This window comes from Cryptotermes secundus, unplaced genomic scaffold (assembly GCF_002891405.2).
Source record: "Cryptotermes secundus unplaced genomic scaffold, Csec_1.0 scaffold632, whole genome shotgun sequence".
NCBI lineage: Eukaryota > Metazoa > Arthropoda > Insecta > Blattodea > Kalotermitidae > Cryptotermes > Cryptotermes secundus.
In genome coordinates, this window is record NW_019738356.1 from 2,016,363 (window position 1) to 2,044,023 (window position 27,661).

General features: G+C 41.6%; 1 protein-coding gene across 1 annotated transcript; it reads right to left on the reverse strand.

Moving 5' to 3' along the window:
- LOC111870854 (nose resistant to fluoxetine protein 6) lies at nt 1-26,900 on the reverse strand. Its single transcript, XM_023863443.2, has 14 exons — nt 26,295-26,900; nt 25,160-25,396; nt 17,903-18,141; nt 17,440-17,654; nt 16,164-16,249; nt 14,893-15,086; nt 13,081-13,241; nt 12,085-12,253; nt 9,716-9,909; nt 9,059-9,188; nt 8,162-8,351; nt 4,779-4,921; nt 3,741-3,843; nt 1-1,256 (listed from the first exon to the last, which is right to left on the reverse strand). Exons 1-14 carry the CDS (start codon nt 26,590-26,592, stop codon nt 1,231-1,233), a joined length of 2,385 nt encoding a protein of 794 aa, XP_023719211.1. The 5' UTR covers nt 26,593-26,900; the 3' UTR covers nt 1-1,230.
- Nucleotides 26,901-27,661: the final 761 nt, after the last annotated feature.

Below are 27,661 nucleotides of genomic sequence, written 5' to 3' on the forward strand. Positions count from 1 at the left end.
TCCGAACCCACGATCCCGGTTTCCGAGCGAGCGAAGACAGTTCATGCCTTAGCCTGCTTGGCTACCGTGACCAGCATATGAGTTTCAACAGTTTGAAAATATATGTTCTGTTCCTCTGGTTTACGAAAACATGAAGTCTAACAGGTGGTTATTATTGTTCTGGAGAAACTTGATGAATCCATTATCAGAGCACTCTAAAGACTGAATCAGTTTGTGTCTCCGAAAAATTTAAGAGAATTTCTCTTCTCTTACTTTTCTGTCGTCCGCTATTCTGAGGGTAAAGAGGAATGTTCTCTTTATATGAAAACTTCTTTAATACCGATAATAGAATGAAATTTTATCTAAACATTTAAATATCATTTCCTAACTCAGAAAAGTAAATACAAGCTAAACTGGTTAATGCCATATACTTAATATGCCCCGGGTATTCTGAAAATTGTACTAAAATATCTGTTCCGGCAATGTAAATGAGGCAAAAGTAAATTTCTCCCTCTACTTCATTAATTAAACACAGCTCCATGAAGACATATGGTAGAGTGGAAGTATAGCTCCACGCATTCTTATCCTGTGCAATAGATGGAGGTGAGTGGTCAGTTTAATGCCTTTGTTGCTCTACCACCAGAAGTATAGCCGGAGGCTATATGAGAGGGTTTCCAGAGCCGGTCTGGACGTTATGGATAAGAAAAGTTCTCTTGCTTGTACTGAGAATCCAACTCCGCATCCTCGGTCGTTCAGCTCATAGCCTAGTACCAATAACAACTGAGCTATCCGGGATCACGTTTTGTTATGCTTACATTTCCAAAATTTTCTGGATTATTTACTTAATTTTAAGAATGGAGACACATACTCACAGGACTCAAGACAGATATACCCTTCCTTCTGAAGTCGTAAAGAAAATGTCCGACTGCAATTCCAACAGTCCACAGCGCATTGGGCCACGCCATAGCTCAAGCGGTTAGCAGCTGGCTTCCCACCGCGGCGGCCCTGGTTCGATCCCAACTTACTATGTGAACCAAAATCACCTTACTGGAGATTTCGTCAAGGTATTCTCTTCTGTATGACGTAACTTCAGGGAGGTTTTAGACTGACAATAAACCTTCTCTTTGAGTGTGAGTGTGCCACAGAATGAATATTACAAATATATTGTCTCGCTACAGCCAATACTGCAATATCCGTTGCATTTAAATATACTTGATTAACCTTGTAGTCTCTTCATACAGAAATGCAGCTTCAGTGCGCCTTGCCACGTCTTGGACCTGCAATTAGAGCAACAGTGTTATATTGTGTGTGTACCTGAGAACGGAGGTGAGGGGGGAGGCGTGATTTTGATCCAGTCTTACAAAATAAGAGAGACTGACAATTACACCGGAATACCTTGTAGCATTTAATGAAGCTCTGTTACTGTAATGAAAGGTTATGTGCAGGCAAATATATAGAAGGTGCTTATTAAGCCCTTATTTGTTGAAATAAATTTAGGATATTTAATAAAATAATATAGCATGTCACGGTAGCTGAGCGTTCTGAGGCATAAACTGTTTTCGCTTGATGGGAAGCCGGAATCGTGGGCACGAATCCCACTCAAGGCATGGATGTTTGGTCTGTTTGTGTTGTCCTGTATTTAGGTAGAGGCCTTGCGACGGGCTGATCTCTCATCCAAGGAGTCCTACCGTCTGTAAAATGATCATGAAACTGAAAATCAGAGGCCAGATCCTAAAGGGGCTGTAGAGTCAGTGAAAAAAATAAAATAGTATAACCAGAGGTATAGTCTTCATTTTATTTTTCACTTCTTCAGTTGGATTCGCAACATCACATGTGCTTTTATATTCGTTATCCTTGGAGAGAAGATAGCGTAGAGATTGAGTTGGTTTTGCATAGTTTTGTGACACTGCGCATTATGTAATAACTGATTACTGCATGTACAGTCCCTTTCACAAGGGCACTCGTGTACATTTTTATTTTACCAAATGCAAAATTAATATTTTGCCAATCTCATTTTCCCAATTGAGCTGGACCTTTATATAAATGTTATCCTATAGTCCTTATTTGTGTTCTCTTCTGTCGTTAATCGTATTTTTTACGGTAATTACTCATTCTTTTTAGACAATTTTTATATAAAAATTTTATCTTCGAATTTCATTTGTCCACGTACCAATCAGGAGTATGCATTTAACAGGCCGCGTCATAGCACAAACGGTTAGTCGCTGACGTCCCACCGCGGCTGCCCGGGTTCGATCCCGGGTCTGGTCAAGTGGGATTTGTGGTGGGCAAAGTTGCGCTGGGGAAGGTTTTCTCCGAGTACTTCGGTTTCCCCTGCCAATATCCATTCCACCAATTGCTCCACAATCACCCTCACCTATCATCTGGGGCTGGTACAATAGGCCAGAAGTGGCCTCAGTACAAGGCACTTAGTCCCACCCCACCAGCAATAAAAGAAATGTATTTTACATCCAATTTTCAATCATTAACGGTGCCTTGAAAATTGCTACTGCTATTACAATGAATTAGGTAGGACTGTACAGTATTTGTGAGTGAGTTTATACTCACGTTCTGAAATACTACATCATGATTTCGTAAATTTCATTATATGAAGACAATATGTTTCAACATATAAAGTGCATACGAGATAAATTTAATTTTGAATGGAAGAATGAAAGATGTTTATAATTTATTATAAGTGTTACGCACTTGATACATTAAGTGAAAAGTGAGGTATAGAATATATCCTTTTTAGTTAACGCAGCAATAGTGAGACGTAGCAGTAAGAGAAGGAAGTACTTGCATGTAAACAGGTGACACAAGGGATTTTAACCAACATGTTGCCACCATGTTATCATTCCCAAACGTAGAAGTTTATTAGTAAAAAGAAGCTGTGTTGTCTAGTCTTAGAATTTACCTCAAACAAAACCACAAAATAAGGTTTACAGTTGTATTTTTAGATAAATATTTCTGAAAAAAAAAATCCAAGGTTTGTTTAAATTGTCGGTGTTATTCTTTTTACAAATAAATTTCGGTGGTTGGCACCATTGATGTGACAAACGACATTTAATATTTTGGGGTCATTTGTTAATATTTAAAGAAGAAAGAATATCCACTGGAATATTAGGTTATGTATAACTACACACATTGTTAACTTTAATATAAATGAAATAAAATGCAATTTATTTGACGAAAATAATGTAGGTTCTCAGGATAGTGTGGGCACGTTATAGCCTAGTTGGTTTGAGGCAGTATGTTACAAGCCGGAAAGTCTGAGGTTCGATTCCCGATGAAGTCACTGGATTTTTCAATTAATCTAAACCTTTCAGCCGACCTATTGCCCTGGGGTCGACTTAGCCTCTAACATAAATTAGTTCTAGGAATATTCTGGGGGTTAAAGTGCGGCCGGCGAGTAAGTTTGACAACTTCATCGCCATCTGTGATTCGACTCTCTTCAAAATGTGGAAGCCTCGACGTCTCACAACCTTATGGGCCTCCAAGGCCTGTTACAGGGATAGCTTTCCCTTATTTTTTTCACTAGTAATAAACTGTGACTGCGTTTGGCACAACTGTAGGGAAGTTGAAGTCAGTGGTTGCTGAAGGTTGGCTATATAATTATAGATTACAATTCTGAGCCGAATTTTCATTTAGTGTTGTTTTAATTGCTTTCAAGAAGAAAGGGGGTGATTTCAATAATTTTACACATAAATTCATGAGAATCTCATATGAATTATAACAAGATGCTTGTCTAGTCCATTGCTTACCGTCACCCATAAGAATGCTCTTAATTTCTTGCATTGGTAAGTCGAAGAGCAGAGTTACCAGAGTGGAAACAACCAACACCGTCAGAATTTCTGCCATGTTAAGCTGAAGCATGAAATATATGTCAGTTTAAGTGGACAATAACATAATTTTCACTCTGCTAAAAACATTTTATTTTTAAGCTGTAACATGCTGAAGATTGTCTCCTTGGTTATAACGTCGTGTAGTTCAGAGAGAGTCCGACGTTTCGGAGAAAAATGTATCCTAAATCTTCAGGGTCGAATAAGAAACCAAAAAAAGGACGAAGGCGGGGGACAAGGTAACACAAAATAATTGCTGTTGGTTTATTGTTTGGCTTCCTTTTCAACCACGAATTTGGAAGTGATATGTCCCTCCTAAACGTCAGATACTCTCCGAACAACACGTCATTGCAACCCGTAAGTCATGGTTGCGAGAATATCAAATCCAGTCCGTTTACACTGCCCATACGAACTGATGGAAAGCTTGTTATACCTGTATACCTGAAGAGCCGGAATAGAACAATTACATGAACAGGAATAAAGAGGAATTAATGGTGACATAATCTAAACTTTACAAAATAATTGTCTATATCCGTTCAAATTCATTACAGGATATGTTTTGGGTCACGTGGTAGCGTAGTTGACTGAGGCAGTATGTTACAACTCGGGAGGTCGCGGGGTTTGATTCTCGATGCTGTCAATGAATTTTTTCAATTCACCTAATCCTTCCACCAACACTATGATCTTGGGTGGACTCAGCCCCTAACAGAAATGAGTACTAGGAATTTTCCTCGGGGTAAAGAGAGGCCGGTGCTTAATGCTGACCTCACCGCCATCGGTGAGTCTATTGTCTAGAAAATGTAAGGGCTTCCATCTAGTGTCGAGGTCAAGAATGGCTCATATTTCTTTATGGCATGGTGCTTAATTAAGCACAGGGACAACTTTACTTTTATTTATATAAAATCACAAATTATACATATACGCAATATAACTGATTCACATTCACATGCGAATACTCACACTTGCGAATATGCTGAATTTTTCTGAGGTCCTGATGCTGCCGACATTGTAGAAAAACACAGCAAATTGTGTGAGGTATACAGAGTAAGAGATTCGGCTGAAGATGACCAGGCACTTAGAGGAAAGCAACTCGTTTAGAAGGCCTGTGGATTAAGAGAATTAATTTCATCTTATATATAGTCATCATTATGTTTTAAAGGGTTGTTAGATTATTATAATATTACAGCTGCATATACCGACTACTGAATTATTCATTAGGCTGGGAGTAATTTACAATTTTGGGTACCGGAATTTGATTCCCATGGTCATGCGCCCCAACATCCCGCTTAAACTTCTGCTCCTATAATATATACTTCCTCTATTATATCGCCGAATGTACAGCTTGTGGAAAAACGAGATAGGCGAATAAATAACTGCCGTTTCTGGGCAACGGACACGAACCCAACAATAGAACGTTGCTTCCATGTGATCAGTTTCGAAGAGTTATCAACAGGACGGTTGGAATAATGAGTTCAGTTGTCAGTTGAGAGTTAAGTTCTGTATGGGAGGCTGTGAGGAAAGGAGTTGAGCTGAAGAATATCCACTGTTAGAAACCGTTGTCAGGGAACGGTTGGTGAAAACAAAGCAGGCTGGAAAAGGCTTAGTTGGTGCTGTGGTATTTTGTAAATTGCGGACATTTGCGATAACGTTTTAAGTCCTTGTAATTCGTAGTGGTGTGTATAAGTGGTAAATAAATACATTCACTAATCCAAACCCCGTATATAATCACCCCTAAATCGTGACAATACATTGATACTTCAATCATAAACATATTATTATTACCTTAATTAATTACCGATCAACTATATTTATTTAAAATTAAATCTCGTCTTCTCTTACTACCTCTAACATTCGTCTTTCAGTTTAAATGTACACATATGCTAATGTCTGCAGCTTTATTCGTATATTCTACTAATCTCCTGATACCTATTTCTGTGTCGATGTTCCTAAAGCACTTTCCGAAATGTTTTCCTTCTAAATCTTCGTCCCCACACAACCCGAAATGTGAATTTAATTTTCTCCTCTGCTACACATGAGACTAATATCCCGTTCATTGCGTTTTCTAGCTTTACGGCTGGGGCCACACGAGCGCACAAAATGCGTCCGTTGTAACGAACGTCCGTTGTAGAAATAAACAAAGGAGGCGAATGCTACGCTTTCTTCTGGCTCGATTCCAGACAAAAAACTACTCACCGCATTCTGCAACTGTGTGGTGTCTTCAGCAACGTCCGTCATAAAGTACGTTCGTTGCAACGGACGTACTTTGTGCGCTCGCGTGGCCCCAGCCTAAGTCTACAAACCTATATTTTCACCATAATGTTCCCTTTCTGGCTTCCCATGTAAATATCTCTCTACACACCTCGATCTCCGGGTTGCTTTTCAAACAGTTTAAACCATGAAATAAATGAAGCTGAGATCCTGGATAAATTAATCTCATATATTACCATATGAATTGTTGTTAAATTTAACAACATGCTACCGAAATGAACTTTCTTTTAAAAACAATATTATATTTGTAGAAACCAGCAGTTCCAGAAATATTTGTGACTGCGGCTACAGAAATAGCAAGCAGAAAAATATCTGATTAACCCAACGGATAAAGACCGCGCCATAGCTGAAGCGGTTAGTCTCTGGCTTCCAACTGCGGGGGCCCGGGTTCGATCCCGGGGTCTGTTCAGGTGGGATTTGGGTGGATAAAGTGGCGCTGGGGTGGGTTTTCTCCGAGCATTTCGGTTTCCCTTGCCAATTTTCATTCCACAAAAATTTCCACCATCATAATCACCCGGGGCAGGTACAATAGGCTAATCAGTGGCCGAAGTGTCAACTGGACCCAGTTAGACTCCACCCCCCACTAAGGGAAAAAAAGCGAACCCAACAGGTAACACGTAAACTAGAGGTAACAAAAGAGTATGGGCGAGGAAATCTCTTTCTAAAGAAACTGAGAAGAAACAGAACATATTATAATAGTGATAGTGATATTAATAACTGCATATGACTAAGCGAAAGTACATTGGGATATTTTTGAGTAGTGTTAACAAAATATGACCGGCTCTGTGGTCTAGTGGTCAGAGTTCCTCGTTACAGATCCAGAGGTCCGGGTTCGATTCCCGGCGCTACCAGATTTTTTTTAAGGGGTAGTGGGTCTGGAACGGGGTCCACTCAGCCTCGTGAAGATAATTGAGGAACTCCGTTCTAGAAACTTCACAAAAGTTGGCACTAACTTCGCCGACAAGTTGCGGTGGCTCGGTCGGTACAGTTCTCTTGTGGACTAAAACCACGGAGTTTTTTTTTAATAAAATAATGGGGGGAATCAGCCTGCGTTGGTACTAAATTTTCTACTAAAGGCGCGCCTGGGATATTTCGACACTGTAACCCTCTACACTATATAGCGTCGAATTGTAGGATATATAATTGGAAAGGATTCATAAGGAACTGGTCATGGCCTGTTCGAGTTACTGGAGGGACTGGCCGGAACTATGGAGAAATTCTGTAAGAATAGTCGGTGATTCGACTGAGATTCAAACTGAGCCTCTCCCGAATAGAAATCAAGAGCGTTACATGCATTCCAACTTGCTTGATACTGTCATGATTTAGGGGGTTGTGAGTGACTTACAGACGGGGGTTCGATTAAATGATCGGATTTACTGACACTTTAATCACGCAACTTGGGCCTACAGGCAATGCAGCGCTATTGCTGATCTAAACACATCACTGTTCACCGTTTTACATGCACTAGGGTTCGTAGTTTTCACTAGTCGTGTCCTGGCAACGGATTTATAACAGTCTCACTGTCACTGCAATTAAAATATTAAGTCTTTTCACAGCCCAATTCCTCTTTTGCCATTATTCTGCAACTGCCAACTGAATTCAACTCCTCTGCTCCCAAGCTCACGTCGTGGCAGGCTGGCGTCTTGACACTCGACTGACTCTTCTCAGCTGAACTCCTCTTCATAACCACTTTGAACGGACCATGCAGAAAAAAAACAGCCTCTCTATTATCGGGAAGGCCTGTTTACAGCGCCGTTGCATACCAACGGAAGTTACTCGATTGTTGTTTGCATATTCGTTGCCGCGGGAATATGTTTACCGAGCCGTTACCTAGCAATGAATGTCTATTCTGGCTTCTCTATTCCGACTTTCATGCGTCATGTCACAATACTCTGTTAAGGTATATTTAAATTTAGTTCCTCTGAAAGTGAATAAGTGACGGCAGAAGGCATTTAAGTTGGAGTTCTAGAAGGCGATAATAGACGAGAGAAAGACCCACACTGGGCCGTAGAGCCAAGGAGGAGAAGACGAAGGAGTGGAATGATGATGGTAAAGTTTATTTGTTGTATGCTTACCTCCATGACCTGTGAAGCACGCCCATATTAGCCAGCTAAGTGCAAGTGAAGAAATTATCGGGGAGTAAGCTGCATAATTCGATGCATCGTTCACACTATATCGATAATCTCTTAGTCTCAGATCAGAGTGTGAGAACGAGCACAGATAGACGAAGTAGGTTGCCAGCAACCAGCCTGCCCACACAATCATCTGAAAGAAACAGATGAAAAGACATTTTTACCCTGAAGATGTAAATAATATTTTCTTCCGAAAAGTCAGTAAACATCTACCAAATTTCAGAGCAGGTAGATTCTAAATAATTCTGACGATGATGGGTTTTTGGACTTTGCCCACCGTTCGGTATTGTAAAAAATTGAGAACACAACGTTTCGAAAAATGGATGTTTCCGTCGACAGGTGAAGGGGGAGCAACCAACTCTGTTGCTTCACTTAGAAAGAGCTAACCTCAATCACTGATTCACGTTCCGAAGCCCCGTGCTTTCTAGTTTCTGGAATACCGAGAAATGAACAGAATCCAAAAACACAGTAATTCTGAGAACAAAGCAATTTGTCTATCAGTAACAATCTAGATTTGCATTCAAAAGGGTCTCGGTTCGAATGTAGGTCTGCGCACCGGCTATCCTGAGATTTCTTCGTGATTTTCCTCGTGATTTTCCTCAGTGCCTCCAGGTAAAGGCAGGAATAATTCCTCGATAAGGACACAGCCTCTTTCTTGCAAATCCTTTTCAGTTCATCATTTATAGATCATCCTGACTTGTATGGATGCAGACAGTGTAGCAAAATATTCCACAACCACACTTCACGGCGTCACACCGTAGAAGATTTTAATCTTCACAGTGACCGCCATGACAACCTCAGATTTCTGTAACCTGATGATTTATGCGTAGAAGTACTTGCCTTCGGAATTTGAGTGTTCCTGTCAGTCCTGTGCAACAAGTACCCCAGACTGACGCCCAGTAGGTAAGGGGTTGCTCTATGAAGCGAGCGGGTATACGTGAGGTTTGCCGTCTGGTACAACTGCTTCACCCTGTCAACAGACATTGGTATTGAAGCTTCTGAGGCTTCCGTGTCTAGTATTTTGGTCTTTTGTGCTCTGACACCGTGTAGTCTTGCAGGTAGATATCTACCGGAAGATGATTCATAGAAGTAATAAGAAAAATACTAGTCTATCCTGAAAATGTAAGCTATATATGTGCCCGAAACTTCTGTGGACACCTACAAGACCCTAATTTTGTCACATCCCAGAGAGTAATATTCTTGTAAAACATATGTCTGTGTGGAAATATAGCTCATCTATTCTCAAGTTCAGCACAAAATGAAAGTGAGTGGTCATCTTCACGATCCGGTCGCTGTACCCCAAAGGAAAATTCTGTCGATATTAATTGGATAGGAGACTGGCTGAGCCCGAGAATCGGTCTGGACGTTATGTAGAAGAGAAAATGTTTTTCTCCAACCAAGAAACAAATCCTGATTCATCGCTTGACCAACTCGTAGCTAAATCACTATTTTGACTGAGCTACCCCAGCAACTTCTGAAACTGTAATAACAACTCACGTAATGCCGTGAAAGATGGCGAGTGAGAGTTGATTGCGGTAAGTAGCTACGTAGCGTAGAAGTGTAGAGAGGGCGTGGAGGCACAGCAACAGCAACACACCGCAGGCAGGCCAGTGCCACAAGAGAGTGACCAGTAACGGTGACAGGAGCGACAGCTGCATGTCTAGGGCCAGCTGATGAGTGTGGGTAGCGCACTGCAACATTAAAGTTGTAGTATTTAGAGTTGAGGGTCCAGGAGAAGCTGCGAAGTGGATGGGCAGTTTCATTCGTGAAAGTTGAGGGGTGTCTCTGCATTCTGTGCGAGCGGATGTCTCAAGAGCATTCTTCCTTGTACAGTCAAGTTAAAAAGTTTTGACTCTTGGAGTCGTATTTAAGTGTATTATTCTTTTTTACAGTATTAATATTTTATTTTTATTCGTTGATTTTCTTTTTTTGTTTTTTTATATTTGTACATCTTTTCTGTCTCCCTTAACATGCCACCTACACGAAGTAAATTGAATGGAAAAGTGTTGCATTCACAATCAAGAGAAATATGATCCTACCACTCAAACCGAAATACCTTTCTATTAAACAGATGGAATCTTTGCAGAACACAATCACAATATTTTACGACTCCCTCAGTATCACCCAGAACTCAACCCAATTGAGTTAATATGGGCCACCGTAAGAAATTGGGTTGCTCAAAACAATACCACATTTAAGATGGATGACTTCATTAAACTGGCAGACCAAAATTTGGCTTCCATAACTGCAGAAGAATGGCAACGTAGGTGCCAACATGTAAGGAACATTGAGCACAATTAATGGCACGGGAAGGCCTTTTGGACGAAGGACGGGAGTTCGTCTTCCATGTTGGCGGTGATAGTGATGACAGTTCAGATGATAGCTCCGATTCATCTGGTGGTGACGAGGAAGGACAGACATGTGGAGATGATATCTGTGCGGACGTTGCCGGTGTTGTCCATTTAGAATAGACCCGCCAAAACTATGCAACACAATGAATTAAGAAGTTATTTCCTTTTGAGAACGTCTGTACTGCATTCCCCTCCACACTTGGCATGCTGGAGCTCTCCCCGCTCTCCTACTCCGCGTCGGAGGACTGTCAGTTCTAAGCACAACTGTACGTGACGATTGTGAGTGTGGAGTGGAGGTGGACCTCCATTTATTCTTAAATTCTGCACTTGACGGAGGTGAGTGCCGGGCTTGTGTTCCTACCGCTACGGTAAATGGGTAAATGTAACACTGTTCCTTTTGCTTAATTAATTAATCACTACGCCATAAGGCGTATGGGAGAGTGGATGTATAGATCCACGTTTTCTTGCCCTCTGCAAGTAAGTGGTCAGTTTCACTCTCCGGGCACTTTATTCCCGGGGAAAGAACCCCCCGCACCCTTTGGATAGGAGGCTGGGTGGACCCCAGACCGGTCTGTACGACGTGGAGAAGACAAAAATATTGCCCCTGCTGGGACTTGAACTCCGACCCTTCGGTAGTTCAATCGGTAGCCAGTCGACACACTGACTACACTATTCTGGTTCCCTGAAAGCTATGAAAAACAAAAAGAAAAATCTTACCCCTGCTGGGAATCGAACCCATGTCGTTATGTCCTTAGCCAAGTCACTGTAGAGACCGAGCTGCCTCTACTCCTCGCCGCTCACATCACTCATCAAATTATGATACTTTCCATCTCCTTCCAGATCTTTGCCAATTCATTTTTCACTGAGCATCCTTTCATTGAATGCTATTAATTCGAACTAAAAACACTACCATTAAACAAACACTAAATAAATATATTATTGATGGAAATATGACAATGAGATTTTTTGTACCTAAGAACTATTTCTTCCTCCAGTTTTCATTCAAAAATTGCCCCACATTCATCCACCATCGAGGGCTGATGAGATAGGCCTATTCGAACCTTCAGTAGCAAGGGATGCTCTAGTGCCGAGGTAAAGAATTGTGGAGCTATACCTCCACTCCTCCACATGTCTTCATGCTATAGTGCTTAATTAATTAAGCACAGAGACAAATTTACCTTTTTAGTTCCAAGGGACAGAGCGTCGTCCCTACTAGTAGGAAGCGTTGGCCGTTGGTAACTTCCTCGCTTTGCGATGAAACGATTTTCGGATCAGACATGAAGCTCCCTACTTAAAGACAGGAGATATGATAATGTGCTGCCTTACCAGAGCTATTGCCCACTTCAGGGGATGGTAGATGAATATAGAGCAATGGTGAAAGATGATTAGCAAGGGAAAACCGAAAAAACTTGAAGAGAACCTACTCCAGCGTCAATTTGTCTAATATGAATCTGTCACCGAGGGTTGCGTACAGCTTCTCAGGAAAACCATATGTCTTTTTTTTTTGTATCTTACCATTTGCTCAAATGGGAAGAAATTCTGGATGTACAGGATGTTCCTCCAAAAGCTCTCCTTGCAGAAGTCTGCATTCCTCTTGACCGCCAAATTCCATTGTGGTCCTGCTCCAAGATGCTCCAGTACGTAAGCGTAGAAGAGAACCACGGCCAACAGAGCAGGTGTTAGCCTGAGAGGAAAACTCACTAAGCATTCTTAGGGACAAACGGAAACGTCCCAGCATTCCTTTGATTCTCAGCCTTCTGTTTATTCTCCTTCCATCTCTACCTCAATCCCGTCCAGACGCCTTCGAGAATTCCTGTCTCCCTCCATAGTTCCCTTCCACCATTTTCACCTTCCACTCTACTTCTTACCCTCTCTTCATCCCTCATTCTCTCTCTTCGTTCAACTCTATTTACCCCTTATTTTTCTTCATTCTTTTCCTCCTTTTCCTCTGTCCTCACGCCCAACATTCCTCGCCCATTCCACCCTTCCTTTCTTCCATTCTAAGCTTCTACTCTTCCTCTTCCTCCCTCATTTTTTCCCTTCATTCATACCTATTTACCACCAATTCTTCCTCACTTCTTTCTCCCAAACCATCCATTCATTATACTCCTGTAGATCTATTCATTTAAAAAGTATGGGGTGTTCTTGATGTCGGCACTAGTCGGTGGTGAGTGGTCAGTTTGACGCTCAGGCTGCTTTACCCCTGGGGAAGGATCTCCCTGTACCCACTGGACAAGAAGCTGGGTGGACCCCAGAACCGATTTGGACGATGTGGAAAGCAGAAAAATCTTCCACCTACTGGCAGTCGAACTCCGACCCCTCGGCCGTCCAGCCCTGTAGCCAATCGCTATACCGACTGAGGTATCCCACCACCCTACCTACTGCAATGTCCATCACGCTATGTACCTTGGAAACCAGTAAAATGGCACTAAACATTAAGCGCCGTGACTACAACTTTCCATTCTGATTTTCTTTAAAGCCATTTGAGTGACGTGTCTGCAGAGGTCTCACCTGATGAACCTCGCTACGTATTTCTTGATCCAGTCGATATGTTTCTTCCGCTGCATCTCCTTACTCATGTTGAATGAGGTAAGAACGCCACTCATCAACAAGAAGGAGTCAGTGAACACTAGGGACGTTCGCAACATGGTTGCCCAGCCTTCGTTGGAGACCTGCAAGAGGTTGCTAATCAGAGATAGTAAGAGTCTTCTAGGATCGCAAGAACTTGCTGCTGTAACACTATACGGCAACATATCACAGCAGATATGATAATGATGAGGACTCAAGATAGCACTCATCTGAGAACAGGTGAGATTTGTCTGATACCGTGGGTATAATTACTTGCCCCGACTCAGTAGCTTCGAACTGCAGTAAGATAACCAATAATGAATTGGAAAGGATGTGGAAGGGAACGTCAAGGTAAAAGTGAAGTTGTCCCTGAGCTTAATTAATTAAGCACAAAAAAAAGAAAAAGAAAAACAAACTCCGTGATTTTAGTCCGCAAGCGAACTATACCGACCGAGTGACCGCCGCTTGTCGGAGAAGTTTAGTGTCAACTTTTGAGGATAGAGGGTGCCTCGTGGTCAGCGCAATGAATCTCCACGGCAGTTAATTTCAGTTTTCTAGACCGGAGCCGCTATTTCCTTGAAATAGCTCTTTAATTATCATCACGAGGCTGAGTAGACACCGTTCCAGACCCACTACTTCTCAGGAAAAAACTGGTAGCGAACCTGGACTTCTAGATCTGTAGCTAGGAACTCTGACCACTAGCCCACAGAGGCGGTCAAATTAATTAAGCACTACACCATAAAAACTAATTTGGGAAAGGAGGCATAGCTCCACCTCAGCAGTAGGTGGAGGTGAGTGGTCACAATCACATACCTGTCACTTTAACCCCGGGGAAAAGAGCATCCCAGCATCTATTTTACATGAGGCTGGATGGGCCCCAGAGTCGGTCTGGGAGCTGTGAAGTAAAACTGCTTGCCCCTCCTGAGAACTAAACCCTGGCCGGTCAGGCCATAGCCCTTTTATGTACCGACTGAGTTGTGTCTGTCACCAAAGAAAACAGTTGCGACATAATTATGAGGTGTATTCCTGATATTTGCCTAAAGTAACTGAAGTAAGTCCGAGAAACTTCACTCAGAATACCCGGTGGGCCAGCCGAAGTTCGAAACCGGAACCTTATAGCCCTATAGCCTTACAGTTTCAGACAGACTGCATGCCAGAGACTGATACATAAACCCAATTATGGAAAATACTAACTTCTGAGGTGTAACTTCGTGTAGTCTATCAGGAGGTGCATTTATACCAGACTACACGGCATCACATCCTACAAGAGAACACAGTTCTTAGTCACTGCTGTGATAACCTCAAATCCAATATTTTCCGTTCTGATGGAGTTGTTCCAGTTGTGTAGAATATGTCCTTCTATACTTTATCAGTCATGTGGCTACGTGGAAACAGCTCTATTTAAATTCACTAAGATGGGTCACCAAACAGATTGGTCTAGAGGAAAGGCTCGAAAATTTTATTGTGGAGGTGTTCGTGTCGAATCTCGGCCAGGAAACCAGCTAGTTTGTCTGAGGTTTTACGTGCTTTTCTTGAGTCCCTGCAAGGAAATGTTCGGATAGTACCGCGTATAGGCAGGAGCTTCAACCTTCCAAATCATCATCATTCATTCTACCATTCGATGCTATATAGAATGTCCCAGGAAGAAAGGTAAATATTCTGGGAGGTACCTCGGTACCCATTGGATGAGAGACTGGGTGGGCCCTGGGTGGGCCCCAGGGAAAGAAAAGAACCTGATTTATTTTTTCTGATTACCTCAGTTAGCTCCACTCTGTTGGAGTACGGGCTGAAGGCCACCGCGATTACTTTATGGGTCAGATACACTGTCATGGTGCACAGTGCCCGAACCCCGTAAATGCAGTTAATGTCGCCTTCCGCGGGCAACTCCGCAAGTAACTCGCGCATGTTCTTGTGCACAGAGAAGGCCATGACTGCTCTCTCCAAAGGACCTGCGCAGAAGAGAGTAAAGTGTAGACAAGAGTATTCTAGTCCGAAATGTGACGCCGTGTGATCAATTAGAATTCTACTGACATTTTAGGGGAATGTACCGACCACATCTTCAGGGTAGAGGACTGAACCTAGATACTACCAGCGAGAAGAATGAAGAAAAATGGCGACAATAGGTTCCTCCGTAACTTCGATGAATTTCTGTCGGACAACGAAGCGTTATATCTCACAAATTTTGATTTTTCATAATCACAGATGTAAGAACATAAAACTCAATACATTACTTTCCGTTTTCACATAAGTAGAGACAAAAGTAGCTATCTCGAAATTATTTCCGGTAACATTCATTATCCAATATGTTTTAGACAGATAAAAACTAACTAACAAACTAAACTAACTTTCTTATTTATTTCGTGGAGACGCGTCCTTCTTAGAAGCCCACAGTTGCGCAACCATCCAAGAAATTCCCATTGTTTTACGGTACCCTAATGTTCTTTACCGTGTTAACAAGGGCTTATTATTAGACTGTATACTCAGCCATATTAATCCAATTACCGTATTTACGCATGTATAGGCCGCGTACGTGTATAGGCCGCAGCACAATTTTCAGACAGAAATTATAGAAAAAATAAATTTCTTGGAATATTATTTCAGGAGTAGAACACCCTGTGTTACTAATTATGAATATATTTTTTTTAAATGAAGTGTGATTTCGAATATTTCGAATATAAGCCGCACCCCAGTTTTCCTCTTGAATTTTTGGCAAAAAAATGTGCGGCCTATACATGCGTAAATACGGTAATATCTCCTGTCTTATTTCTCTAAGATCCATTTTAATACTACAGAAAGTAAACATTTTAAAGTCTTCTTTATATATTTTACAAAATAAATCAGGTTTATGAGATCACTTTGCTGTCTGTCTATCCATCTGTGTCTATGCCCTTAATTTTTCTTTTTCTATGCGGTCCGTGTCGTATCAAAGGAAAGGAGGTCAATGGATCCTGCCAGAAATTCTTGTTTGATATTTACGTGTAACTGAAGAAGTTATCTAGAACGCATGAGAGTTCACGCTGACTTACCTTCTTCCTTCTGATGCTGCGCTACGCGTCTTGCATCTCTGAACGTTGCTACTGTAGCTACAGACACAACCGCTATGAAGAACACTCTGAAACGTAAATAAAAATAAACTACGTGGTTTAAGACCGCACGTGAACTATACCGACTGAGCGACCGCCGCTTGTCAGTGAAGTTAGTGTCAACTATGTTGTAGAGAGGGTGTCGCGTTGTCAGCGCAATGAAACCTCACGGTCGTTAATCTCGGTTTTCTAGACCGGAGCCGCTATTTTCTTCAAATAGCTCCTCAATCATCCTCACGAGGCTGAGTGGACCCCGTTCCAGACCCTCTACTTCTCAGAAAATCTGGTAGCCGCGGGAATCGAACCCGGGATCTCTGGATCTGTAGTCAGGAACTCTGACCACTAGACCACAGAGGCGGTCCACTCTGAAACGTACAGAGAAATAATGTACAGTTATGCCTGGTCAGTGCAAATGGACTTTATGAATTTAGAATTATTTTCTGTAGCAATGAGTCTTTTCAGAAATAATCTAGGACATCTTGGGTGTAATATTCAGTTTATGATCTTCCTGGCTATACAGTTTGATCAACTGATGAATTTTACAGAGTCATGTTAGACACCTACACAGCGAAACTTTGTGGTGGGACTTAGCTAACCAGAGACCGCCTCTCTGGTCTAGTGGTCAGACTTCCTGGCTACCAAAGGTCCGGGTTCGATTCCTGAAGCTACAAGATTTTCTGAGAGGTAGTGGGTCTGGAACGTGGTCCACTCAGCCTCGTGAGGTTAATTAAGGAGTTATTTCAAGGAAATAGCGGCTCCGGTCTAGAAAACCAATATTAAAGACCGTGGGGATTCGTTGCACTAACCACGTGACACTCTCTATCCGCAAATTTGGCACTATCTTCGCCGACAAGCGGTGGTCGTTCGATTGGTACAATTCGATTACGGACTATAGGCTACGGAGTTCTTAGTTAACTACTGATTTGAATGGATCTCTTTCCGCGCAGTCACATTACTAATCAGTGGTTCGTTAAGAAGCGTCACGAGAATTTAAGGGCCATGTAGACTGCAGGTTCTCGGCTCAGACTTTGTTCAGGACACCGCCTATCATGAATTTTCTGTGTCCCTGCAGGAAAATACCGGGATGATAATTCCATTAGACCACGACCACTTCATTTCAAATTCTTACCAATTTATCTATCATCTTACCGTTCAACGCTATATATTATGGAGACCAATGTAAAATGAAGCGCATGCGCAAACAGAGTATGAAACTCACAGAGTGAGAATAGTGGCTGTTTCCAGAGGTTTTCCTGTCTCGTGTTTGACGTAACACATGTCGGGATCGACGTGAACGTCAAAGATGAGACCCGTGGTTTCATTGTAACCGTGGAGCGCCTCCTCCAGGGCTTGGTGCACGTCTGAAGGCGAACAGGAAGCCGGAACACAAACTGCCCATGTGATTGTCGTGAAACGTGGGATGAAATGTCCTGGCTGCAAGAGGCAAATTGTACCACGTTAGGTTGTTTATGTTCTGGTCACCGTGGTGCCATATTTCGAAGACAACGTTATGAGGACCCAAAACTAAAGAACTAGTTTTTGAATATTTTTTCTTTGAGTAAACAAAGAAGATGAAAAATGACTAATCGTCAGTCCGAAAGACTTTTATACGTTATAGTCAAAGGAGCCTTGCCCTTGGCAGTACCTGGGGATTCAATCGGTGTGTTCTGAATGAAACTTACGTCCCTGTAAGAACTCTTGATGAATGCATAGGCCTGAGAAAGTTGAACGGCCTGTTGTAGGGATTCGATCTCATTGGTATTCAGGTTTGTTGACTCCACATCCACCGATGCCAAGCAGTATTTACCGTCTATACGGGGCTCATTTTGTGACGTCACGTTGAGACACTGATCGAAGTCTCCCAGCTGATTAACATTACCCCTCAGTATACCAGAGGGCAGTTTGGCAGATGCATCGTACACTTGAAAAAAATATTTTTATTTGTAAGTAGCGATATGTCCCTCAAAAGGTATTTGTGTGAAAAGGAATGTTACATCATCTCCGTGTCAGTTGCAACAAGTTCACGGGAAAGCCGATGGAGGCGCGACCTTCCGGCTTGTAGCATCAACTACGCTACCGTGTGCCCCATTAGGAGGAAAGTATTGTACAATATTCTGATAGAGTTTGGAATAAACCATGGAGCTATTTAAGGTGATTAAAATGTGTTTAAACGAAACGTATAGTAAAGTCCGTATAGGTAAACAGTTGCCCGAGTTTCCTCTCGAGAATCGTATAAGAAAAGGAGATGCTTTACCTCCAGTCATTTTCAACTTTGCTTTAGAATATACCATTAGAAAGGTCCAGGAAAACCAGGTAGGACTGAAATTAAACGGGACATATCAGCTGTTGGTCTATGCCGATGATGTGAATCTACTGGGTGATAATATAGATATTGTAAAGAAAAACACACAAATTTTAATTTACGCAAGTAAAGAGGTTGGTCTAGAAGTAAACACGGAAAACTAAGTACCGTATTTACGCATGTATAGGCCGCGTGCATGTATAGGTCGCAGCACAATTTTCAGGCAGAAATTATAGAGAAAATAATTTTCTTGGAATATTATTTCAGGAGTAGAACATCCTGTATTACTAATTATGAATATATATTTTTTTAAATGAAGTGTGATTTCGAATATTTCGAATATAAGCCGCGCCCCAGTTTTCCTCTTGAATTTTTGGCAAAAAATGTGCGGCCTATACATGCGTAAATACGGTATATGTTGCTATCTCGTCACCAAAATGCAGGGCAAAATCATGACATAAAGATTGGAAACAGATGTTTTGAAAATGTGGCACAGTACAGAAATTTGGGAACGACGATAAAAAAATCAAAACCTAATTTATGAGGAAATTAAGAGGAGATTGAACTCGGGCAATGCTTGCTACCATTCTGCCCAGAACCTTTTGTCTTCTCGTTTGCTGTCCAAAAACATAAAAATTGGAATATACAAAATTATAACTTTGCCTCTGGTTCTGTATAGGTTTGAAACTTAGTCTCTGACATTAATAGAGGAACATTAGATTGAGGGTGTTTAAGAACAGGGTGTTGAAGAGAATATTTGGACCGAAGAGAGATGAAGTGACAGGAGGTTGGAGGAAACTGCATAATGAGGAGCTTCATAACTTGTACTCTTCTCCAAGTATAATTAGAATGATCAAGTCAGGCAGGATGAGGTGGGAAGGGCATGTAGCGCGAATGGGGGAGAAGGGAATGCATATAGGATATTAGTGGGAAGGCCGGAAGGAAAGAGACCACTGGGAAGACCAAGACGTAAGTGGGTGGACAATATTAAAATGGATCTTAGAGAGATAGGATGGAGTGGTGTGGGTTGGATTGATCTGGCTTAGGATAGGGACCATTGGATGGCTCTTGTGAACACGGTAATGAATCTTTTAGTTCCATAAAATGCTGGGAAATTCTTGAGTAGCTGCAGATTTGGCTTCTCCTCAAGGAGGGCTCAGCTCCCTTAGTAAGTAAGTAAATAAATCTTATACTTAGTGGATAAAATTAAGGATTTTTTATTGCTAGTGGGGTGGGACTAAGTCCCTTGTACTGCGGCCACTTCTGGCCTATTGTACCAGCTCCAGATGATAGGTGAGGGTGATTGTGGAGCAATTGGTGGAATGAAGATTGGCAGGGGAAACCGAAGTACTCGGAGAGAACCTGCCCCAGCGCAACTTGGTTCACCACAAATCCCACTGGACCAGACCCCCATTGCCGAGTTTTCTACAATCATCCACTCATTCAACTGTACATTTTCTGGAAACGAAAGCTAAACACATTGCCTTCAGGTATGCGTATACACTGGTTGATGTTCGATGCATGAATTGTTATTTCGAATGTTCGTGAAGGGATCTAGACGCTTGCCACTCTGATTACTATGAACAGTGAACAGTATCTAATTAAGACTAGTAAGTAGGTCGTGTGAATTGGAATACAAGCCACATGGAATTATCTGTAGGTCGGAATTGACACGGTTCTCAGCATGCGACACACTACAGGCCCGTATAGGGAATGGCCGTTATATCGAGCGTGCTTGAAACATAAACTTAACCCTCGCTAATCCTGTTACAGTTAATCCGGATTTCCTTTAATCCGGATTGAAATATGAAAAATGGAAAAAGCTCTTCACAGTTGACTACATATTTTAAAAGACACTCAGCATTTAGGATGGTAGATGAGTCCCTTGTCTGTTCAGAGAAGACTTGAGACAGTTTCTTCAAACCTGCATTGTTACGTTCAAAAACAATCATAACTTCTATGTCTTCTATCGATGAATAGATTTATCGTACTTTTCTAATTCCTAAAGAATGGCTCTACAGGTATATATTTTTATTTATTTTCATCAACATTACTTATATCATTATATTTTTCATTTATTTCTTTTTCTAAGTTTTATATTTATTTTAGGGCTACATTTTGCTTCACTAATCCGGATTATCGCTTAACCCTGACGACCTCCCCTTCCAAACAATCCGGATTAACGGGGGTTTACTTTATCTAAAATAAAATATACTAAATGAGAAATATTGACCTCTTTCTTTTTGAGATTAATTATCCTGTCGTGAGCTACCGTGTCCGAAAATACACATAGATAACTTGGCACTTGGATAATCGTGACCTCATTCAAACTTTCCTTCATGTGTCTCTTTCTTTCTAGTTTGTTTTTAGACCGGCAGCGCGAACTAGAGCGCAGCACAGTCGGTCAGGTTTAGAGTACAAATCAAGATCATCACTATTTCCACCTTAGCTGTCAAGACCACGTATTGAAACGTCGCCTCATTGAACTTAAATATATGATTGTGACTGACTTTCTGACATTTACAGAATGGGACATGAATAAAAATGTAATCAGTGGAAATGAAATGCTTAAGGATGAACTAGCCTAGGCAGCAGCTTTCTATATAATAAAATTTTATGACGTTGCGTGAGATTATTGTAACAGAGTGCGACGATAGATCGCTGTACGCGCTAGTTACATGTAGAACTAATTTTGTCGACAGGTAGATATACCAACAATAATCTCTCTGTCACCATTAATAGAAATTCACATTTAAAGGCATATTTAAAAGAGTATTCTATACAGAATTATTAAATTATTAAATTAAATTATTAAATTATTGTCGGGGGTTGAATGGTCTACAAACGGAAACCCTGACAACGATTTAGAATAATTTTGTATTTCTTTTTACGTTTGGTATTTTATTTCCATTATTAGTACACGGGGCCCCCTCTTAAGGGTGATAATATTGTGATAGAATTCAAAATATAAACCGTGGAGAATGGAATAAACACAGGTAAATTTCGATAAACCCTCTCCATACTCGTAGAATGACCGCTGAAATAGAGGGCGTTCAATCAAGGAGGAAACTTCGCAACACCGCTGACCGGGCCCAACATTCCTCACAGATTGCTGCTGTAACTGTAACTGTAACGGCGCGCGTTTATCAGCGCTAATGACTCATTCTGCTATCGGCAGTCAGACCATAGCCTGTAGTGCTGAATGGTAAATGATTTTTTTTTCCTTGGCACTACAGCCCCAGTGGGCCTAGGCCTACCTCCATGAACTTCTCCGTTCACTTCGGTTTTTCTAGATCTTACACATTCGGTAGGACTCCTTAGGTGGGTGATCAGCTGTCGCAAGGCCTCTACCTGTACACAAACACAGAAAAACGCACACATACAAACTAAACATCCATGGCCTGAGTGGGATTCGAACCCACGATCCCGATTTCCAAGCGAGCGAAGACAGTACATGCCTTAGACCGCTCGGCTACCCTGACCGGCATGGTAAATGATTACTGAATATTAAATTATAAATGATGTGGGAAGTGGTTGTGACCAACTGTTTCGTATTTGGGAGGTGCTGGATTCAAATCTTCGCTCGGAGACCAGAAGGCCTGACTGAGGAACTTTGGAGCTTTCCTCCATCCCTAGCCAGAATAGTACCTCCATTTAGCTCACTACCGTTTCCTATCAAATACTTTCTAATTCATTATTGAATGTTCAGCCTTTCGACGCTACGCAGTCTGAGGTACAAAGAACGTCGTTAAGGAACGAGGAATGAAATAAAGGCTAAAAGTAAAGAACTAACAACCTAGAGATGTGTCCTCATTGAGAAGCCGCCAGTTGCTCAGCTCCTCAAGAATTTCCCAGCATTCTATGGAACCCGAAGGTTTATTACTGTGTTCACAAGAGCCTTCTACTGGTCCCTGTCCTGAGCCTTATCAATCCAGTCCATTCCGCCCTATCCTATCTTTGTAACGTCAATTTTAATACAGGGTCAGGCTCTTCCTAGTGGTCTCTTCCCCTCTGACCCCAGATGATAGATGAGGGTGATTGTGGAGCAATTGGTGGAATGAAGATTGGCAGTGGAAACCGAAGTACTCAGAGAAAACTCGCCCCAGCGCCTTTGTCCACAACAAATTCCACTTGACCAGACCAGGGATCGAACCCGGGCCACTGCGATGGGAAGGCAGTGACTAACCGCTTGAGCTATGGCGCGGCCTAAGTAAGTAAGTAAGTAAGTAAGTAAGTAAGTAAGTAAGTAAGTAAGTAAGCAGGGGCGAATTCGTGTTGAGCTCTGGCAAACAAGCGGCATCTTTGGCTCCATACAGACACACGGTGACACTGTTCTGGCAAGGGCGAGGTTCTATTAATAGATATGCATAGCAAGAATTAATTGGACCCAATTGTAGTTGGTCACATGAAGCAAGAAGGACATAGCCGTTTAAAATAGATTTGATAATCTTAGAAATGTTAGTGGCGAAAGTTTGCTAACGTGTATTATCTTTGACATGTCTGTCTGTCTCTTCGCTAGTCCGAACGCAAGAACTCGGGAACCGTTTAATGGATTTTTGTGAAATTAGATACTGAATTATTTTACTATTCTCTTTCGATATAACCCCATATTTTGTTAAAATCTAAAGAAAAACTAGTGACATTTTACATGAAGATCTACTCTTTGCTTTGTAGAGAGTTATTTTTTTTATTGTTAGTGGGGTGGGACTAAGTCCCTTGTACTGCGGCCACTTCTGGCCTATTGTACCAGCCCCAGACGATAGGTGAGGGTGATTGTGGAGCAACTGGTGAAATTAAGATTGGCCGGGGAAAGAGAAGTACTCGGAGAAAACCTGCCCCAGCGCCACTTTGTCCACCACAAATCCCACTTGACCAGACCATGGATCGAACCCGGGCCGCCGAGGTGGAAAGCTAGCGAATAACAGCTTGAGCTATGGCACGGCCCTTGTAGAGAGTTAAAACATATATTATATGTTTAAGAGCGGAGACCGGGGCTAGTTGATACAATTTTTATGAGTTCTTTGTGAGAATATCATACATATGTATGGAGATAATATACTTTTACTGTAAGTCTTCCTTATTTAGAAAGAGAGGTTTCGAACCGCCAGAATTATATGTACGTCAGATAAAGACCTATTGATTTTAGAAGATTGTTAGAATGAATAATTGCATTATCAATGGTTTATTAGATAAATTACGTACATAGAATAAGTTCCAATACTGTGAAAATGGTGATATAATAATTGGGAAATGCCGGGAACTGAGGAGCTACACCTTCTGGATTATCAGGTCGTTTGCTACGTTGAAAGTTAACAGACCTTTCGAAAAACATCTTTCTCCGAAACGGCAGTTGAATTTCAGTGGACTACACGGTGTTTTATCCCAGAAGACAGAATCCTTCATAACCACCGATGCGAGAACCTCAAACCTTATGTTTGAACCTATTGTATGCTTCATCTTAACTTTTAAACATGAAACAGAAGATGAAAGAATAACTTCACTACGAAACATTAGTAGTTATGTATGATAAAACGCGTGAAAGAAAATGTTTTAATATTCTCAGTTTATTTAAAAATATTTTAAGTTTCTAAATTTCTGTAGCGTTGAACGGTAGGGTTGTTAGTGACGAATTAATAGGAAAAGGCATGGAAGAAAATATAATAACCTAAAATATTATTAGGTCGTTTGCTTTTAAGGACTGAAGAAAATCACGAAATACAACGATAATTATAGGCCGTGTCTCGGCCGAGATTCAAACCAAAAACCTCCAGAATAAGAGTCAGAAGTTTTACTGATGTTATATTTTAGCGTCCTGTTGCACTGATTTAAGTCCATGATTTATTTAATCCGTCTTGCAGTGCATACACTCATTTAACTCCTTCTCTCCCTCGCACTACATGTTTCGGCATAATAATGCCATCTTCAGGTGCTTACTTAACCACGTCAAACCAGTTCATTGCATGCCATGTTCACACATTAAAATAACTAAAATATGTATCTATCATATACATTGTTTTACTGCTTGAGCCAGCTTGCTCGGTTTAATAGGGTAATTAATCAGGAAGTCGATGGTGAAGTGTTTTCAATTAGTGATTATTGATATATGTAAGGGGTGCGAGTACTCGAAATTAAGAAGTTTAATAAGTAATTAATATAAAAATAAAGCATAGAAAATTAAAAAGTACGCTTGTTGGAAAAATAGTGAAGATTTTTGTTGCGTCTGTGGCGACTAGGTTTTCCTTTCACAGAATTATGGGGGTATTGGACATCTTCCATCGTCCGGAATTTTAGGTAATAGAGGACACGACGTTTCGGAAACTGGATCTGTTTCCGTCTTCAGGTGAGAAAGGAAGGCCCAAGTGAGTAGATGTCTTCCTTCCTCACCTGAAGACGAAAATAGATCCAGTTTCCGAAACGTCGTGTCCTCTATTACCTAAAATTCCGGACGCTGGAAAAAGTCCCAAAACAAAGTAATTCTGTGTGTCATCCACCATCGTCAGAACCCTTTAGAATCTATACGTTTTCCTCTGTTTGACAAAGTAACTATTAGGACACAGAATGAAAGAAATGTTGAGCATCGTTGGGTTAACAGACCATTAGTTGCAGTTGTCATTGGAAGAACTTAGTGGTTACTCACTCTGTAGCGCCCACAGTTTGTGTCTCTTCAGTTCGCGCACGAAGATTCTGCTGTGCTCCCTGCAAACCTCGTTTCTGATCTGATCAGACGTGGGAGCCAGTACAGGAAGGATGTTTAATATTCTCTGGAATGACGTATTCTTCGTCCTGTTGCTAGGTCTTGTCTTGGCCAAGACTGGGGTCGATGTGCACGTCTGTTGCTGGCTGGCCCACGGTTCATCATTCAAGTTACCTCTGTCTGTTTAGTTAAAAGGGAACATCACTATAAGAGTTAATATTGTAATCTAAGAGAGTTGAATATTATGGGATATGACGCCGTATATTATGGTAAAATTTGAAAGACTTATAATAAATATACTTCTTGCATCTTCAAGACAAAAGAATATTCAAAGCAAATAACCAACAAGAAACACGTAAGATGCGAGGTTCTCAGAGCGGTGTTTATAAAGTTTAGTGTTTTCTGGGGTGTAACACGGTGTAGTCCATTGAAAGTCAAGGGACGATTCGGGAGAACATGTCGCTTCCATCTTCAGGGTTGAAGAAAAATCCAAGCAAGAAACCAGAATGAAGCAGGTAACAAGTAAAGATATTTTATGCTGATTTCATTCTTGACTTGTTCTTCGACCCTGAAGATGGGGACGACATGTTCCTCCGAAATATCGGTTGATTTTCAAGTGGTTACAAGGCGTTATATCCCCTGATATAGAGTTCTTCAAGAAACAAATATATTTATTGGTATAAAATTTGATGTTTTCACAGCGGCGACTATGAAGAATGCCGTCTGTTGGGATGTGCCGCCGTGTAGATATTGTGCAAACCGACTGCCTGCAGCCACCTGCTCACGCTGGTTCCTCGTTAGCGGATTTTTCTATCCTGAAGATGGAGGCGATACGTTCCTCCGAAGCGTTGGTTCGCACAAGATCTACACGGCGTCACATTCCAGAAGACAACATTCTTCTTACTTATTGTTGATCACTTTTTTGGCTTACTCTATGATCTTGAAGACTAGGGCTTTATGTTGCACCGAAAATTCGGTTTACTTATACGAGAATAAGTGGAGTCGCATCCCACAATATTTTATTCTGTCTAGTTAGTTAGTGTTAGCAGTGATGCAGCAGTATACATAATCCGCTCACCCCTGGTCTCACTAGGAACAGACAATTCCGTTTTCCGTTGAAAACTCTGATGACTAAACTCATTAGCGCTGCTTCGTTGCAAAACAACGGATTCACAGGTTCCGTCGCAGGAGAACTGGTTACGTAATGGAACCTCATCACCGTTCGACAATAGGTTCCCGAGCAACTCTTGGATTGGCTCTTCCAGACTCGTTGGTTCTACGAAATTCTTTGCAGTTTCTTCCGCACGAACTATTAAAAATATGGCATAACAAGCAGTGATTCTGTAGGGATGAAATGAGTACACAAATCTTCTCATGGTTGCCACAACTTTGCGCTACAAACGTCCCTAAGTCACTGTTGCACAAAGCAAACTACTTTTCATGAGATTTTTTAAAAAAAAAGGAGATACTTATATTACTCTCGACAGTAAATAAAACATTGACTGGATAAGAACCTTCACTGACGTTTTACTGATTCTAGCGATGACTCTCAGTTTATCCTCATTCAGATGAACGCGGTATCGGTTTAGCGCATGCGCCACTCTATTTACAGTCGTTATACTGCCAAGTGATTATAGCTCCTTTCTGGTTCCTTATATTGGCCGAGTATCAAGACCTTTTACCTGAAGACTGAATGTCAAGGAAGATATTTAACTTACGCAAGTCAGTTACTGTGCCAAATTAAACACGTAACACGGTTAGGTCGGTGTAGATGTACTAAGGGCGTTCCGTATATAATGCCTCATATTTTTTTAAAGAAAACTACAACAGATACAGAAATCATAATAACACAGTTAAATAGAGCAAGATTTCAGCTGCTTACAGCTATTTTTACACATAATCACCACCATTCGTTATGCACTTTTGCTAGCGATGAACAAGAGCCTGTATGCCGCGCCCGTAAAAGTCTGTGCCAGCAGAGGCTAGCCACTTTCTTACAGCTGCAATGACAGCATCGTTGTCTGGAAAATGTTGCCCACGTAGTCAGTCTTTCATAGGCCCAAAGAGATGGAAGTCTGAAGGTGATAAATCGGGGCTATAAGGTGGATGTGGTAGGACAGTCCAGCCAAACTTTGCAATGTGCGCGGTGGTCGCGAAACTGGTAGGGCTCTAGCGTTATCGTGTTGCAAGCGAAAGGTTGTCTCCTTCTCTGGCCTGACTCGGGAAATACGGGCTTTCAGCTTAGTCAGCATCGTCTTGTAGCGTTAAGAATTGACAGCCCCTGGTCGTTATCTGCTGATCTGTTCGGATGAGACGCTGTTCATTGTGAGGAGTGGCAGCTGAGCAGGGATGCCCATGGCGTGGCTTGTCGTGCACTTCACTTTCGCCACTGTTGAAACGCACTACCCACCGAATCACTGTGCTGACATCCACTGTATTGTCTCC